This window comes from Phaethon aethereus, assembly GCF_964289735.1.
Source record: "Phaethon aethereus genome assembly, chromosome: 3".
Taxonomy (NCBI): Eukaryota; Metazoa; Chordata; class Aves; order Phaethontiformes; family Phaethontidae; genus Phaethon; species Phaethon aethereus.
This window is the reverse complement of record NC_138576.1, coordinates 59532206-59548260: the sequence shown is the minus strand read 5'-3', so window position 1 is coordinate 59548260 and position 16055 is coordinate 59532206. Positions and strand designations below refer to the sequence as shown.

At 41.6% G+C, this 16055-nt stretch overlaps 1 protein-coding gene across 1 annotated transcript in view; it reads left to right on the top strand.

Moving 5' to 3' along the window:
• TRDN (triadin) overlaps positions 1-16055 on the top strand; it is a gene marked incomplete at both ends in the record, with an annotated part of 211439 nt that overhangs the window by 174296 nt on the left and 21088 nt on the right. Inside the window, 5 exon segments of the mRNA XM_081998530.1 lie at positions 1657-1701; positions 3782-3799; positions 5558-5605; positions 8108-8128; positions 15540-15566. Coding sequence (XP_081854656.1) covers positions 1657-1701; positions 3782-3799; positions 5558-5605; positions 8108-8128; positions 15540-15566 — 159 coding nt within the window.

Sequence of the window (16055 nt, the reverse complement as noted above, 5' to 3'; positions counted from 1 at the left end):
TACACCTCTGGGAATCTTGGAGAGCTAAGTTAAAAAGAAATCAGTACAGAGAAGAAAATAAACCTGCTCTCTGCCCTCAGGAAAAAAAAAACCTCTGGAAGTTACATGTTAAATTAAAGGAAATGTCATGTATGTTGAGACAACTCAACACAAGACACCACCACCAACAAACGCAAGAGTTTGCTCTTCTAAACACTGTATTATCCACATATTTAGTCAGAGTGCAGATTAGGATTTAACATCGAAGCTTGGACATTTGGGTTACAAAGAAATAGCCCCCACAAAAGAGCAGCAGTTCTTGAGTTTGACTGTTAGAGGGTACATAGGTACACTGATGGGTAAACCAGGGATCTGATAATTCACAGGTGGTTCTAGCCTCCCCTTCCCCGTACCTCCCTCCATCATCTCATTTAAGAACAAGTTTGACTGCCAGGCTGGAAACATGGCTGATATCGAGGAGTCAAGCCACTTTGTGCATGCACAGACAGGCTACCCGGGAGGGTTTCTAGCCAACTGGTACTCAGATGATTTGAATGGCTTTAGGGGACAAGACACCCCTGTCAGACCTGACCTCCACCCAGCCATTGTCAGCTTCAGTCTGATGCCTTGCAGATGTCTTGGGGAAAAGGAAGGGGCCAGAGGCATGTGGCTGTAAACTGCTTCCATCAGTGAGAGGAGGGGGAAATACATTCTGAATGTGTCTTAAATGTATTTAAAAAGGAAAACAGTGACATATGTGAAAGTTGAAAGGTAAGGGTTAGGAAGCAGGTTTGAATTCAGGTACGGGAAAAGAGAGAAAATGAGAGTAGATATATGAAAGAATCAGGAAGGGTGAAGTTCAAGTCAACCAAACTGGACAGAGTAGAGATCTGAAAGCAAATATCCCAATTCCCATCTGTGCCTCTGCCTGAAGCTTCATCCACCAGCCTACTTGCAAAAGAGGCAGATCAGGTCTGGTGGCTGATGTCAACCTGAGTCCACATCATCTGAGAACTGTGCTCAGCAAAGCCACAGGCAGCTCAAGAGCACATGAACTTGGGCAGCTTTTCTCATGAGACTGGCAGAAGCTCAGGGCTTCTAAGGTTTTCTGACATACATCCAGCTGGGTCTAGGTAAGCTTGTCCAGTAGGAGGTGGTATGAACTGGCATTCAGACTGGCACCATCCCATGTGGATGTCCCTCTGCAAGTTAGCATGTGCTTGGGAGTCTCCATACCTTTCTCATCTTCAGAGCGTAGACACACATGGATGCATCCATGTAAGCAGAAGTTCTCAGCATTGTATAATACCAAACTGTTAACTTAGTTAGGAAGTTGATGTTCACAAGTTATAGCAGTTGTATTATTAGAATACAGTTTGCACTCGAGTGCCTGCCTGGAAGACACTACCAGGTATGGGGCTGTTTTCTGGTGGCTGAGACATTAGGCCCAGTAATTTATTTTTGCCATGGAGTATGATCTCACCATGCAGTCAGAAGTCATAATGCATATGTGCTGTTTTACAGTGTTACAATGGGATAATGATGCTAAAGACATGCACTTATTTTGTCATTGTGAACCATATGTATAATATCACATATAGAAATATTTTTCTAGTTATATGCACCTATGCTAACACAGTGTGAATTTCTAATTTTAATGCTGCTTTCACAATACAGAGGAGAAAATTAAACAACAAAAGACAACTCCCGCTGAGAAGTCAGGTAGGAACAAGTCATTCTCTCTTGATTTATGGAGGGGAGGGAAGGGGGTGTTAAACACTATTCAGTACTCATCTAATGTAGTACATTTGCACTGCAATCACTTTTATACAGTACTTTGAAATATGTGATTGATAAGACTTTCTTGAGACAAATCCAGCAGAGTGGCAGTTGCAGATACCATTCTAAGAACAGTCTTTCCAATGACAAAACCAGGTCAAGACATTTCAGCTCTTGGCTGCTTGTTCCATCCTCTTTCCCAGAGCTGGGCTAATGAAATGGGGTGTAGCTGTAAGTCAGATCTCTGAAATTATTCCAAATACACTTATAAGGCATTGCTATTAGTTTTTTTCAACCTCAGATCTTTCAAGTGACTGAATTTATAGCACAGATACCAGTACCCAAGTAGGGAGTGATGCAGGATGAATCACCAGCTGGATTAGGAACTTGGATGGGTCTTAAACCAGCTTTCTCAGGGCGAAAATGTTTTTGGAATTAATCACTAAATCTTTGGGTCTTTTCTATGATTTAGATCTTGTAGGTTTTGTAATAATAATGCTGACCTTAAAAAATTCAAGCAATATTAACAGTTACAGAAGCCCTGAAGGGTCACTCAAGGTATTAGAACATACTTATCATCATTGACACTCAACACAAAGTTGTTTTGAAGGATTTTTCTGGATATCAATCTCTTGATTTCTACTGGGGGTAGTTTTGATCCAATGAAAAATTGCCAAATCTTGGACAATGATGCCAACAATCAATTTTCATTTGATATGATGGTAATGGTGATGATGGTGATGATGAAGAATATGTTAATAAAATAAAATGCTTTTTTTTTTTAAGCTGAATGGTGCTGATTACTACCTCATTTCTATTCTTATTTCATATATGTCTTTTCTTCTCTGAAGTAGCAGCATATATGTTGTACAGAATAGATGTTGTGCACAATAGTATGGTTCTGTCTCTAACTGTGAACATTCATATAACTTGTGGGTTTATATTGCTTTCTACAAGAACTCCTATGATAATCTATTATTTTAGTATGAAGTGATGTTTTACAGCGCTCTGTTTATCCAATAAAAATACTCTTTTAATGTTTTTTTCTGATCATAAACTGCTGTAGCTTGTTCAAAACCATATAAATTTTGTTTCTGCTAATAGAATTGGAGAAATTATTGCAAAATACTTCAATACATTTCTAACTTGCACATTTAATGAGTTAACAATTTCTGCTAGGCAAACAAGTCTAGAGAAGGAAGAAATTACGTCTTTGAATTTACAGGATTTTCAGACCTAAATTCACAATTTTGTTTTTAGGGTCAGCTAAGTTTCACTCCTAGTTTGTGGGCAAAATCAGAAGGCTCGAACTGTGATTTAGCAGTGATTGGAAACAAAACTGAGAGAAATATCGTGACTTGACTACTTTTTGCAAGATTTGTTCAAGTCATGTTCTTCTCAAGTCTTTTTCCTGTTTGTTGGAACCAAACTGAAAATGTAGTATTTCAGGTTGGCCAACTTAACATAAACCACTACAGAAATAACTTGTAAGTTTTCAGATTAATACCTGTTGAGCTTGAAACAAGCAGCTTCAAACAGTGGGTAAGTCTTCACATCTTTCTTTAAAAACATTTTATGATGATATGAATTAGCTTCTGGAGATGACTAGTGCTCTCCTGGCTAAAAGTGTAGACCAATGTGTTCTCAATGTTACATATCAGCTTAATGCCACCCAAAATTTCCAATCATCTGCTGACTGGTCCGGAGCTACTTCTGATTTACACTGTTACACAGGGAGAAAGGTCCTGCAATACATAAATATGTTTCTGTGCTAAATGTCAGGATACTGCTTTATTTCAGCAGGAGCTGATAGCTAGTGGGAGTTGCAAAGGTCTAAACATGTTAGAGCCTACCTGCATTTTAGAGGCCGGAATGCTGTGCATCTTAACATGAGTGGGGGATGCTAAGAACAAGTGAGAACTGACTGCCATAAAAATATTTGAACGTTAAAAAGAAAAAAAAATAGAATCTCTTTTCTCTTTATATCTAAATATTACAATTTACCTTCTTTTGTCTTCTGTAGTCCAGGCAAAGCCAGCAAGTACGTGGTACCTACATTGATCAGAAAAATTCCTGTAAAATATCTGGATATGTGTGGCTTTTTTGACTTTAACATATGGAAACTCTCCCTAAGCAATTTCCAGTTTTGCTTAAAATTATAGTGTTTTTATCACCACGCCTTCCATTACTTTCACTTAACATGCTGTCTTCTTGTTGCTATTTAAAAGTCCGTTTGACATAACCAGTTGCTTCTATTAGAGGAGTCAACTCATTCTATGCTTCCCATATCACAAGTCCTAACAAAAAAAATTAATACAGGAGTGACAAGCTTTTTAAAAATTGCTGTTAACAGTTAGTTGGCTTGAATAAATACTCCTGCTGAATTAACAAGAGGAAAAGACAGACAACATATTTTCTTCCTAATGGTATATTATTTTAGTATAACTCCATCTAGAATTTTTCTTGATCAAAAAGAACTGAAGAATGAGTCTGTACATTAACTTACCACACAGCCTGCTTGTTAACCTTCTGTATCTTTCATACCATCAGCATGCAACTGTAAAAGTAAAAAAGAAATATTCAGTGAAGTCCCCAAATACTGCCACATTGAAAAAAAGGCCAGATATGGGAAAAATGTCACTATTCACTGACATAAGTTTTAATTTAGACCTCATAAAATTGTTTCCCATTTGAAATTCCCTATCATGTCTTCATCTCAGCATTACCCATCATATATCTTCACCTGAAATCACGACTGCTAGAAGTTCAATTATTCATCTAAGTAGCAGAAAGGCTTTTTCAGATGCTACTCACATTTTCAACGTTTTCCACTTTACAACCCACCTTTGTGTCCTTCTTGCTCAAAAAGAAACTGATGCACAGTCTTTTAGCTGTGGGAGACATCAGCTGGAAACAAGGCCCACATAGCTTGCATTGATTCCTCAGCTCTAAAATGTATTGCGGCCCCTATTTGCACGCATTTGGCATAGCTGCTGCTATGCTATGAGATCTGTGGTGTGGGATTTTTTCAATGCCTTTTAAGCAGGTGTGGCTTTTGTATAAGTTATGTAGTGCTAGACCTTGCTTTTAAAACTTCATCTTTTCCATTTCCAACATAAATTCTCATTTTTTCCACTAATAATTATGAAATAGAAAGCAGAGCAGGGGAAAAAAAAATTTTTTAAAGTGCATTGCCTACCAAGTAGTGCTAGTTCTCTAACTTTCCACAGTTAGATATAATTTATTCATATGGAATAGGATGTGTTCAGGACTGTGAATTCAGCTCAAGTATGGCTGAATCAACAACATAAAGGTCGAGTGAATGGTTTGCCGAGTTTGCTCTGTACTCTCTTTCATAGAACAAAATATAAGAAAAAACAAACTGGTAAACCAACTGTATATAACAAAAATAACAAAAATGGTGAGTAGGTACAAGTTATATTTCAGAAATTCAGGAGGGCTCCATTAACTGACTTCTTCCTTAACATACATGCTTAACTCGTAATAACATTAATAGTATCTATATGTGTGGAGCTAGTAGCTATATAGTAGCTATATGAGTGCAGTACTACTGAACATACTGAACTTGGCTATTTTGTGGCAGATCCCACAGTGTATAATCTGTTACTAACAAGTCATGTGTCTTTTTTCCAAAATAACTGCATGAAGCAAGAGAAAATGCATGTTTATTCATGAAAAATGTACATGCAATCCTTCTTAGTTCAAAAAAAAAAAAAGACATACAAAATGTAACTTAGAAACATTCTGGCAATTTTATTATGCTGTTTCATTTATCTAGAGCATGAAGGAGTCAGATATGAAAAGGATGTTCCACCCACAAAACCAGGTAAGAACTCCTGCATTTTATACATTCATTACTTTTGAAGCTGTTATTTAAAGAAATTGCAAAATGCAATTCCATATGACAAATGTCAAAATCATGGCCCTGTGACCTATTTTGCTGTATAGAATGGTCTTGACATGTCATACCATAGTTAAGGTAGCACAGTATGTATTTGCAATGCTGGTTGCAGTTTTCTGAATATATATATAACGCTCTGTCAAAGGTCCAACTTCTGTTTCTGTAATTCCACTGATGTCAAAGAAGTTATGCCAGGGAAGAATTTGAACCATTTTCTGAAAGTGCTTGCTTTAAATATCTTCATTTTGCTAATTATTTGTGGGTATCTGCCATTTACTTGGACTTCACAGTCTTCCTGTATGATTCAACTTCTCAGGACAGCAATAGTTTAGTTTTCATCCATAGCAGATATTATATAATATACTATTCAGATAATGATCTGGCACTATCCATCATCTGGATATCCATCACTGATGGGGATGGAGAGCACAATAACACCCCCATAATCCAGGAGGAAGCAGTTAGGGACCTGTTAAGCCACCTGGACACCCACAAGTCTATGGGGCCTGAAGGGATCCACCCAAGAGTACTGAGAGACCTGGCAGAGGAGCTTGCCAAGCCACTCTCCATCATTTATTGGCAGTCCTGGTTAACAGGGGAGGTCCCAGACCACTGGAGGCTTGCCAATGTGACGCCCATCTACAAGAAAGGCCAGAGGGAGGTTCCTGGGAACCACAGGACTGTCAGCCTGACCTCCGTACCGGGGAAGATCATGGAGCGGTTCGTCTTGAGAGTGCTCACAGGGCATCTGCAGGACAATCAAGGAGTCAGGCCCAGCCAGCACGGGTTCGTGAAAGGCAGGTCCTGCTTGACCAACCTGATCTCCTTCTATGACCAGGTGACCCGCTTAGCAGATGAGGGAAAGACTGTGGGTGCTGTCTACCTGGACTTTAGTAAAGCCTTTGACAGCGTCTCCCACAGCATTCTCCTGGAGAAACTGGTGGCTCGTGGCTTGGACAGGTTTACTCTTGCCTGGGTGAGGAACTGGCTGGATGGCCGAGCCCAGAGAGTTGTGGTGAATGGCGTTAAATCCGGCTGGCAGCTGGTCACAAGCGGTGTTCCCCAGGGCTCGGTTCTGGGGCCGGTCTTGCTCTATATCCTTATACATTACTTGGATGAGGGGATCGAGTGCTCCCTCCACAAGTTTGCAGACGACACCAAGTTGGGTGGGAGTGTCGATCTGCTGGAGGGTAGGAGGGCTCTGCAGAGGGATCTGGACAGGCTGGATCGATGGGCAGAGGCCAACTGTATGAGGTTTAATAAGGCCAAGTGCAGGGTCCTGCACTTGGGTCACAACAACCCCATGCAATGCTACAGGCTTGGGAAGGAGTGGCTGGAGAGTTACCCAGCGGAAAGGGACATGGGGGTGCTGGTTGACAGATGGCTGAACATGAGCCGGCAGTGTGCCCAGGTGGCTAAGAAGGTCAACAGCGTCCTGGCCTGTATCAGAACTAGTGTGGCCAGCAGGAGTAGGGAAGTGATCGTGCCCCTGTACTCGGCACTGGTGAGGTCGCAGCTTGAATCCTGTGTTCAGTGTTGGGCCCCTCACTACAAGAAGGATGTTGAGGTGCTGGAGCGTGTCCAGAGAAGGGCAACGAAGCTGGTGAGGGGTCTGGAGCACAAGTCTGATGAGGAGCAGCTGAGGGAACTGTGGTTGTTTAGTCTGGAGAAGAGGAGGCTGAGGGGAGACCTGTAAGGGGGGTTGTGGCAATGAGCGTGTTGGTCTCTTCTCCCAAGTAACTAGAGATAGGACGAGAGGAAATGGCCTCAAGTTACACCAAGGGAGGTTTAGACTGGATATTAGGAAAAATTTCTTCACTGAGAGGGTGGTCAAGCATTGGACCAGGGTGCCCAGGGAGGTGGTGGGGTCACCATCTCTGGAAGTGTTAAAAAAACATGTGGATGTGGTGCTTCAGGACATGGCTTAGGGGACATGATGGTGCTGGATTAATGGTTGGACTTGATGATTTTGAAGGTCCTTTCCAACCTTAGTGATTCTGTGATTCTGTGATCTATGAGAAATGTCTCTGCATATCATAGCTCCTATGCAGCCTCACTTGTACAAGATGCAGCAAAATTACTGTGGATAGAGGAAACAGCACTGTTCGGTTTCACTGTGAAGCAGTCACTATGGGTTTAAAAAAGTCTTCTCCATGCTTCTCGTAAAAGCAAATAAGTAAAGAATTAAAATTCTTATTGTTAGTATTATCCATCCTTAACTTTAACACAGCAATAATCATGCGTAGATGAGAACATCCCTACTATTATTATCCATTATTAGATTGTTATCAATTACTGTGAGGTTGGTGAAAATTATGTTTTCTATGCAGTAAATATAGAGAACAAATAGAGCTATTCTCCACGATTATAGTATTATGCTGCACCTGGCTGTTCTGACCATTTTCCTTTCCTCTTTTTACTTCCCAGCCAAACTGAAAAACACTGCAAGTACGTGTCATGCCTTATTTCCTATGGAATATAAACCTTCTTTTCAGATGCATGTTGTCTCAATTTGCATTTTTGCAACTTTGTCATGTTAGATAATGCTATTTTCTGGCTTATACTGCAGACACTCTTGTACTCTGTCTGCTTAGTAACAGCTGGACACACCAAAATTTAGTATATTTAAAATTTAGTATTGTGAAGCTGCAATATTTAAACTGTGTTTGCAATTTTTACTTTTTACAAAAGTAAAGTAAATTCTGTTACTAGCATAACTGATACGCTGGTGTTTTTAGATGAGTGTAGACACATGATGTATCTTTATGCAAATACATTGTTTATTAAAAATAACAAAATAACATGTAGCATAACTGAATTAGAGAACATTTTCATTACTTCTTTCACCATTTGGAAGAGAATTATTTCATTAATTCACTAAGCACATTCTTTGCCTTTTTTCAATATGATTTTTTTTCCTACTTTAATAAAAGACAAAGTTAAATTAAAGAAGATAAAGGAATATTTCCATTTTAGATGTGTTTTAAGGAGGATTCAAGGGTAAGTTCTTGTATAACAAAGACTTCCACTGAAGTCGTTGGATAAAGTCCTTGTTGAGGTCAGTAAGACTTCTGAACAGATAAAGACTGGGATCTATGCTTATTGTGGCAAGTCATTGCACATTACATACTGCAAATCATGGTCAGACAACAATCCGAAGGACAGTGTTTACACTGCATGCTTTGAATTGTGAAAATGTTGAAGAATGGACCTTCATAGTCAAATTAGTTATAGCTTCTTTAACACAGGATCTGTGTTTTCATTTTCTGTTCTGTGCACATCAAGACCAAATCATGTGTTATTCTGATGCAAAGTAATCTACAAAGAGTATCCAAAACCAAGGCCAAGCCCCATGAGACACAGACTTCTTCCTGCTCCAGGTCAGAAGCTGACAACAAGGCAAGACAAGGCAAACTGTTTCCATTAAAGTTGTGTAATTAGTCTCCTATCTTAGGTGCTTGAAGTTATACAAGATGAATACCCACGCTTAAACACCTGCCACAGACACAGTGCTATTCTGAATGCCAGCTCCAAAGGGAAAGGGGGAACAGGAAGCATTTGAAATGTGCCAATACCAAAGGATCTTCTGCAATCCGGAAATGCATTCTTCATTTTTCAAGTTATCATTGCAAAATGAGGGGTGTCAGCCTGACTTTGGTACCAGGGGAGATTATGGAGAGGTTCATCTTGACAGCGCTCACAGGGCATGTGCAGGACAACCAAGGGGTCAGGCCCAGCCAGCACGGGTTCGTGAAAGGCAGGTTCTGCTTGACCAACCTGATCTCCTTCTATGACCAGGTGACCCGCTTAGCAGATGAGGGAAAGACTGTGGACGTTGTCTACCTGGACTTTAGTAAAGCCTTTGACAGCGTCTCCCACAGCATTCTCCTGGAGAAACTGGTGGCTCGTGGCTTAGACAGGTTTACTCTTGCCTGGGTGAAGAACTGGCTGGACGGCCAAGCCCAGAGAGTTGTGGTGAATGGCGTTAAATCCAGCTGGTGGCCGGTCACAAGCGCTGTTCCCCAGGGCTTGGTTCTGGGGCCGGTCTTGTTCGATGTCTTTATTGATGATCTGGATGAGGGGATCGAGTGCTCCCTCAGTAAGTTTGCAGACAACACCAAGTTGGGTGGGAGTGTCGATCTGCTGGAGGGTAGGAGGGCTCTACAGAGGGATCTGGACAGGCTGGCTGGATGGGCAGAGGCCAACTGTAGGAGGTTTAATAAGGCCAAGTGCAGGGTCCTGCACTTGGGTCACAACAACCCCATGCAATGCTACAGGCTTGGGGAGGAGTGGCTGGAGAACTGCCCGGCAGAAAAGGACCTGGGGGTGCTGGTTGACAGCCGGCTGAACATGAGCCAGCAGTGCCCAGGTGGCCAAGAAGGCCAACAGCGTCCTGGCCTGTATCAGAACTAGTGTGGCCAGCAGGAGTAGGGAAGTGATTGTGCCCCTGTACTCGGCACTGGTGAGGTCGCAGCTTGAATCCTGTGTTCAGTTTTGGGCCCCTCACTACAAGAAGGATGCTGAGGTGCTGGAGCATGTCCAGAGCAGGACAATGAATGTGGTGAGGAGTCTGGAGCACAAGTCTTATGAGGAGCGGCTGAGGGAACTGTGGTTGTTTTGTCTGGAGAAGAGAAGGCTGAGGGGAGACCTTATCGCTCTCTACAGCTGCCTGAAAGGGGGTTGTGGCGATGTGGGTGTTGGTCTCTTCTCCCAAGGAATCAGCGATAGGACGAGAGGAAATGGCCTCAAGTTGCACCAGGGGAGGTTTAGACTGGATATTAGGAAAAATTTCTTCACTGAGAGAGTGGTCAAGCATTGGACCAGGCTGCCCAGGGAGGTGGTGGAGTCACCAACACTGGAAGTGTTAAAAAAACATGTAGACATGGCACTTCAGGATATGGCTTAGTGGGCATGGTGCTGCCGGGTTGATGGTTGTACTTGATGATCTTAAAGGTCTTTTCCAACCTTAATGATTCTGTTATTCTGATTCTGTAAAATCATTACTTCCTCTGAAGCTATTGGTGGGATTATTTTCATTTTTGCCAGTATTTTAAGTAAATTTTCCTCTATTTGATCCATTATTCAGATTTGTTCACTGTTTGTATTCACCGGATCTGTTCAGTGGCATTTTATAGAATCATAGAACCTTTGGGTTGAAAGGGACGTTTAAAGGCCATCTAGTCCAACCCCCCTGCAATAAGCAGGGACAGCTTCAGCTAGATCAGGTGTCTCAGAGCCCCAACCAAGATGACCTTGAATGTTTCCTGGGATGGGGCATCTACCACCTCTCTAGGCAACCTGTGCCAGTGTTTCACCACTCTCAGTGTGAAAAATTTCTTCCTTCTATCTAGTGTAAATCTTCTCTCTTTTAGTTTAAAACCATTACCCCTTGTCCTATCACTAGAGGCCCTGCTAAAAAGGCTGTCCTCAACTTTCTTATAGGCCCCCTTGAAATACTGGAAGGCTGCAATAATGTCTCCCCACAGCCTTCTCTTCTCTAGACTGAACAACCCCAACTCTCTCAGCCTGTCCTCAGAGGAGAGGTGTTCCTGATCATTTTTGTGACCCTCCTCTGGACCTGCTCCGACAGATCCATGTCTTTCCTGCGCTCAGGACTCCAGAGCTGGATGCAGGACTCCAGGTGAGGTCTCACCAGAGCGGAACTGAGGGGCAGAATCACCTCCCTCAACCTGCTGGCCACATTTCTTTTGATGTAGCCCAGGACACGGTTGGCCTTCTGGGCTGTGAGCACACATTGCCGGCTCATGTCCAGCTTTTCATCTACCAGGACCCCCAAGTCCTTCTCGGCAGGGCTACTCTCAATCGCTTTACCTCCCAGCCTATAGTGATACTGGGGGTTGCCCTGACCCAGGTGCAGGGCCCTGCACTTGGCCTTGTTGAACCTCATGAGGTTCAGAGGGGTCCACTCCTCGACCTTGTCCAGGTCCCTCTGGATGGCATCCTGGTGCTCAGGTGTTTCAACCACACCACTCAGCTTGGTGTTGTCTGCAAACTTTCTGAGGGTGTGCTTGATCCCACTATGTCATCGATGAAGATAATAAACAGTATTTGTTCCAATACAGGCGACTGAGGGACACCATTTGTCACTGATCTCCATTTGGACATTGAGCCATTGACTACTACCATCTATATGCAACGATCCCACCAATTCCTCATCAACCCAACAGTCCACCCATCAAATCCATATCTCTCCAATGTAGAGAGAAGGATGTTGTGGCGGACCATGTCAAAGGCCTTACAGAAGTCCAGATAGATGACATCAGTAGCTCTTCCCTTGTCCACTGATGTGGTCACTCCATCGTAGAAGGCCACTAGATTGGTCAGGCAGGATTTGCCCTTGGCGAAGCCATGCTGGCTGTCTTGATTTACCTTCCTGTCCTCCATGTGCCTTAGCAGAGCTTCTAGGAGGATGTGTTCCATGATCTTTCTGGGCACAGAGGTGAGGCTGACAGGTCACTAGTTCCCAGGGTCCTTCTTGCTACCCTTTTTTAAAAATGGGCACAATGTTTCCCTTTTTCCAGTCACTGGGGACTTCATCTGTCTGCCAGGACTTTTAGAATGTCATGGAGAGTGGCTTGGCAACTACATCAGCCAGTTCCCTCAGAACTCTGGGCTGTATCTCATCAGGTCCCATAGAGTTGTGCATGTTCAGGTTCCTCAGATGGTCTTGAACCTGATCTTCTCTTACAGTGGGAGGAACTTTGCTCCTCCAGTCCCCATCTTGCAGTCCATGCCCTCAAAAGGTGTAGGAAGAGATACTGCCACTGAAGACTGAGGCAAAGAAGTCACTGAGTACCCCAGCCTTCTCCTCATCTGTTGTTATCAGCCTGCCAGTCTTGCTCATCAAGGGGGCTACGCTTTCTTTGACCTTCTTTTTCTGGCTGACATACCTGTAGAAGACCTTCTTATTATTCTTTGCATCCCTTGCCAAGTTCAGCTCCAGTTGCACCTTGGCCTTCCTGGCCCCATTTCTACACCATCAAGCAACATCCCTGTCCTCCTCCCAGGATACCTGTCCTTGCTTCCACTGCCTGTGCATTTCTTTCTTGCCCTTTAGTTTGCCCAGCAGGTCTCCACTCAGCCATGGTGGTCTCTTGCCTTCCTTTCCTGATTTCTTACAACTTTATGTTTTCTGTACTGATTTATCTGAGTCTCACTGATAGCACTCTCTACTATTAGAGAACCATTGAGATTTACATGACTAATTCCTCATGCTTTCTGCGGTAAGGATCATTTTAACCTAAAGTCACTGTCTACAATGCTTTCTTATCAAGAGCTATATTACCCTGGCATATTGTGAATATAAGGAACAGCCAAGATATTTTCCCTTGACCTTTGCAGAGGGTTGTTTGTAGCACATTCTTGAGCTTATACCCTGGTGCTTGAAATGATTATAAAGGTTAACAATGCCCTTAGAAAAAGAAAAGGGAAAAAAAAAAAAAGAAAAAACAATAACCTATCATCATATACAAAAGTAATTTTGTTTACACTGCCTATTTTGAGCTACCCATCCTTGAATAGATCTAGTTCAAGATCTTAAGCACCAGAGCTATCTATTTTAAATTTTTTTTTTTCACTCAAAGAGGAGCACTTAGTTGGATCACTGCCGCCTTTATATCTAGAGCTCTATACAGCTTTTCTTCGTGTGTTTCTCATCCAGGTGTACAGTATACTTGCCATTACATGAACATAGCTATCATGTATTTCAGTATGAGATGTAGCCATGGACATAAAATACTCATTTATTTTGGAGTTCAGGTCTAGTAGGAATGTATAATAAATCCATATATTTATCCTGGGCCAAATTTATTCACACATTGTACCCTATGCAGCCTTACTGTAAAAGTAAAGGGGGTTTAAATCAGCAGAGAGATTGTATAATTAAGTGAATGACAGGTTATAAACAGATATACAAAGTTGAGTTTGAAAAGTTCCCAAATTAACAACAAATACATTTTTATGGTAACCTGCTAAGTGAATTACCATGCAATTATAAAAGCAATTAATAAACTATCTTATTATTCACTATTTCTGTTTTAGCATGCAGGAGGGTTTTTGACAGAAATTGATCCTATATCAAATTTGAACTTGTAATGAAACTCAGAACTTACTCCCTGCATACTGACTAAAGACTCTCAAATTGTGAGACGTTACCTTCAACAGAGGAAAAAACTGGTGGCATATCTTATTCATGCAAGAAGTAATACCAAACCTCATTTTCCAAGCAAGAGGAGGAACATGTAGGCTGATATTTTAAGACAAACCTGAGCATTGTCCAGACTCTGCTCCCATTTAGTTCTATAATGAATGTTCCATGATAGGGATAAGTGTTTCCCAAAGCCCTCAGAGTAAGTGGAAGTTTGTTGATGCACTGAGAGGAGAAAATGGCCGTTACGTTACATACACCAGAGGGTCAAACTAACTACCCCTCAGATCAACAGTCTTCCAGTACCTCTCTGTCTAAGGGAATCAATGATTAATCCTAAATTAGGATATATGCATATAACTGGGACAGTCCCGATCCCTCTATCAGACAACGCCTCAGTTAAAGAGTGAGAGCATGAGCTTCTTTCCTATACCTAGTGCCTCAGACAAATCTCTTTTTTGGTTTCTTCTGAAAATGTGAAGATGTATTAATCCATGGGTCATGATGCAGTAATGTATCAGTTTTCAGCAACTATGAGCATGATCATAAGCACAAAGTAAACATTAAAGGACTTAAGCATGTTAGCATTTAATAGCAGCAAAACTGGCCTCTGATGAATGCTTGTGGTGCCTGAGTATTGAGCACTGACATTTATGAGCCTCCTTATGAACAAAGACCTGAATGAAAGTTTCCTGGGATGTGTTGGTAAAAATCATGCTTAATTGCTCAGTATTCCTGTTGAAAAAGCAGAGACTGAAACATTCTCACCTTGGTGTGAGCTGTAGAATTTCATGTTCATTTGAAGCCAAAACTCAGGATGAAGAAAAATACAAAGATAATTCAATCAAAGGAGACCCTGAAATGTTTTGTGAGCATATTCCTTTTTTATTCAGCTTTAGGTTCAAGGAATAAATGTTTTGCTTGGCTAGTGAGGCTATTCTTTTTCCTTAAAATTGTGTTCTAAAATAAAACTGGGAGTAATGAAGTAGTGATGAGCAAGAAATTCTTGGATTCCAAAGAACAGCTTAATTCATTCCTTTGATTTAAAGAGAGTAATGATGGTTTACATCAGGAAATTTCTATCCTATTGAATTTATCAACTTTCATTTGTTATTATGGGTATCAGAATAGCACAGGAATATATGCTTCTCTTGTGCTAGGTGCTGTGCAAAGATGTAGCCAAAATTTTTCCAGCCCTCAAGAGCTTTTACTCTTAAAAGACAAGGCAAACTGATAATGCAGGAGAAACAGTTATACGGGGGGGAATGCCAGCTATTCAAGGTCAGCGTCAGTCTTAGGTTGGGATGTGTGGATGATAAAGTAGGTAACAATTAAACTTAAAACATTTTTGGGAAAATAGCATTGTCAGCTATAACCTTGAATGCACATTTAAAAATAGCTCTATTTAAATATTTGCTTGCTGAAAAGCTTTGATTGGCACAGTGTTTGCATTTGCAGGAACCATTGCATGCTTTATTATAGTACTTCAAAGAGTGAGACTCCTGGCTTTCAGTGTGAAATCCTGTGCACACGCCCATTGTTAAGGCACATCTCTTTGCACATTGATATCCTGCAGAAAAGTTGCAGATGAAAGAGAAGATCTTTTTAAATAGTTACTTGCCTTGAAAAAAACATGGTACTGAAGCTCATATTCTTTTCCTTCCCCCCTCATTTCTGATTACTTTTCTGGAGAGCCAACAGGTGAAATCCCAACAGCAGGTAAATATTACATTTCTCTGCTATGTCTTATGGAAGGAATTAATTAACATACCAGTGTTGATTAATATATATTGTTCATCAACAATGAACAATGCTAATGTAAACTGACAGCATTGCACCTATGCAGTTCTCTACCAAAGGCTGTTCTGATCGGCTGCTTATGTTATTTTCACTGTTCATCTTCTGCAGCGTGCTTTGGTGAGCTAGACACAGGTGATCAGCACCGAGCGAGCTGGTGTTAATCAGATAACACATGCACCAGAAGACTTTGAACAAAGTGTTATTACAACTGGTTAGACGATATGAAGTGAAAATGAACAATTCGAAGGCAGCCTACCAGTTCTCTGCTGCAGTCAAGAGGGAATACTGAAATGGGCTTAGACGCCTGAAGCAATACACCTTACTTAATTTCAGTCTGCCTTATGGAATGGAGTCACAGACCAAATGTCTTGTGTTTGCAGGCTGTGGAAAAGGATGCCGAAAAGAGGG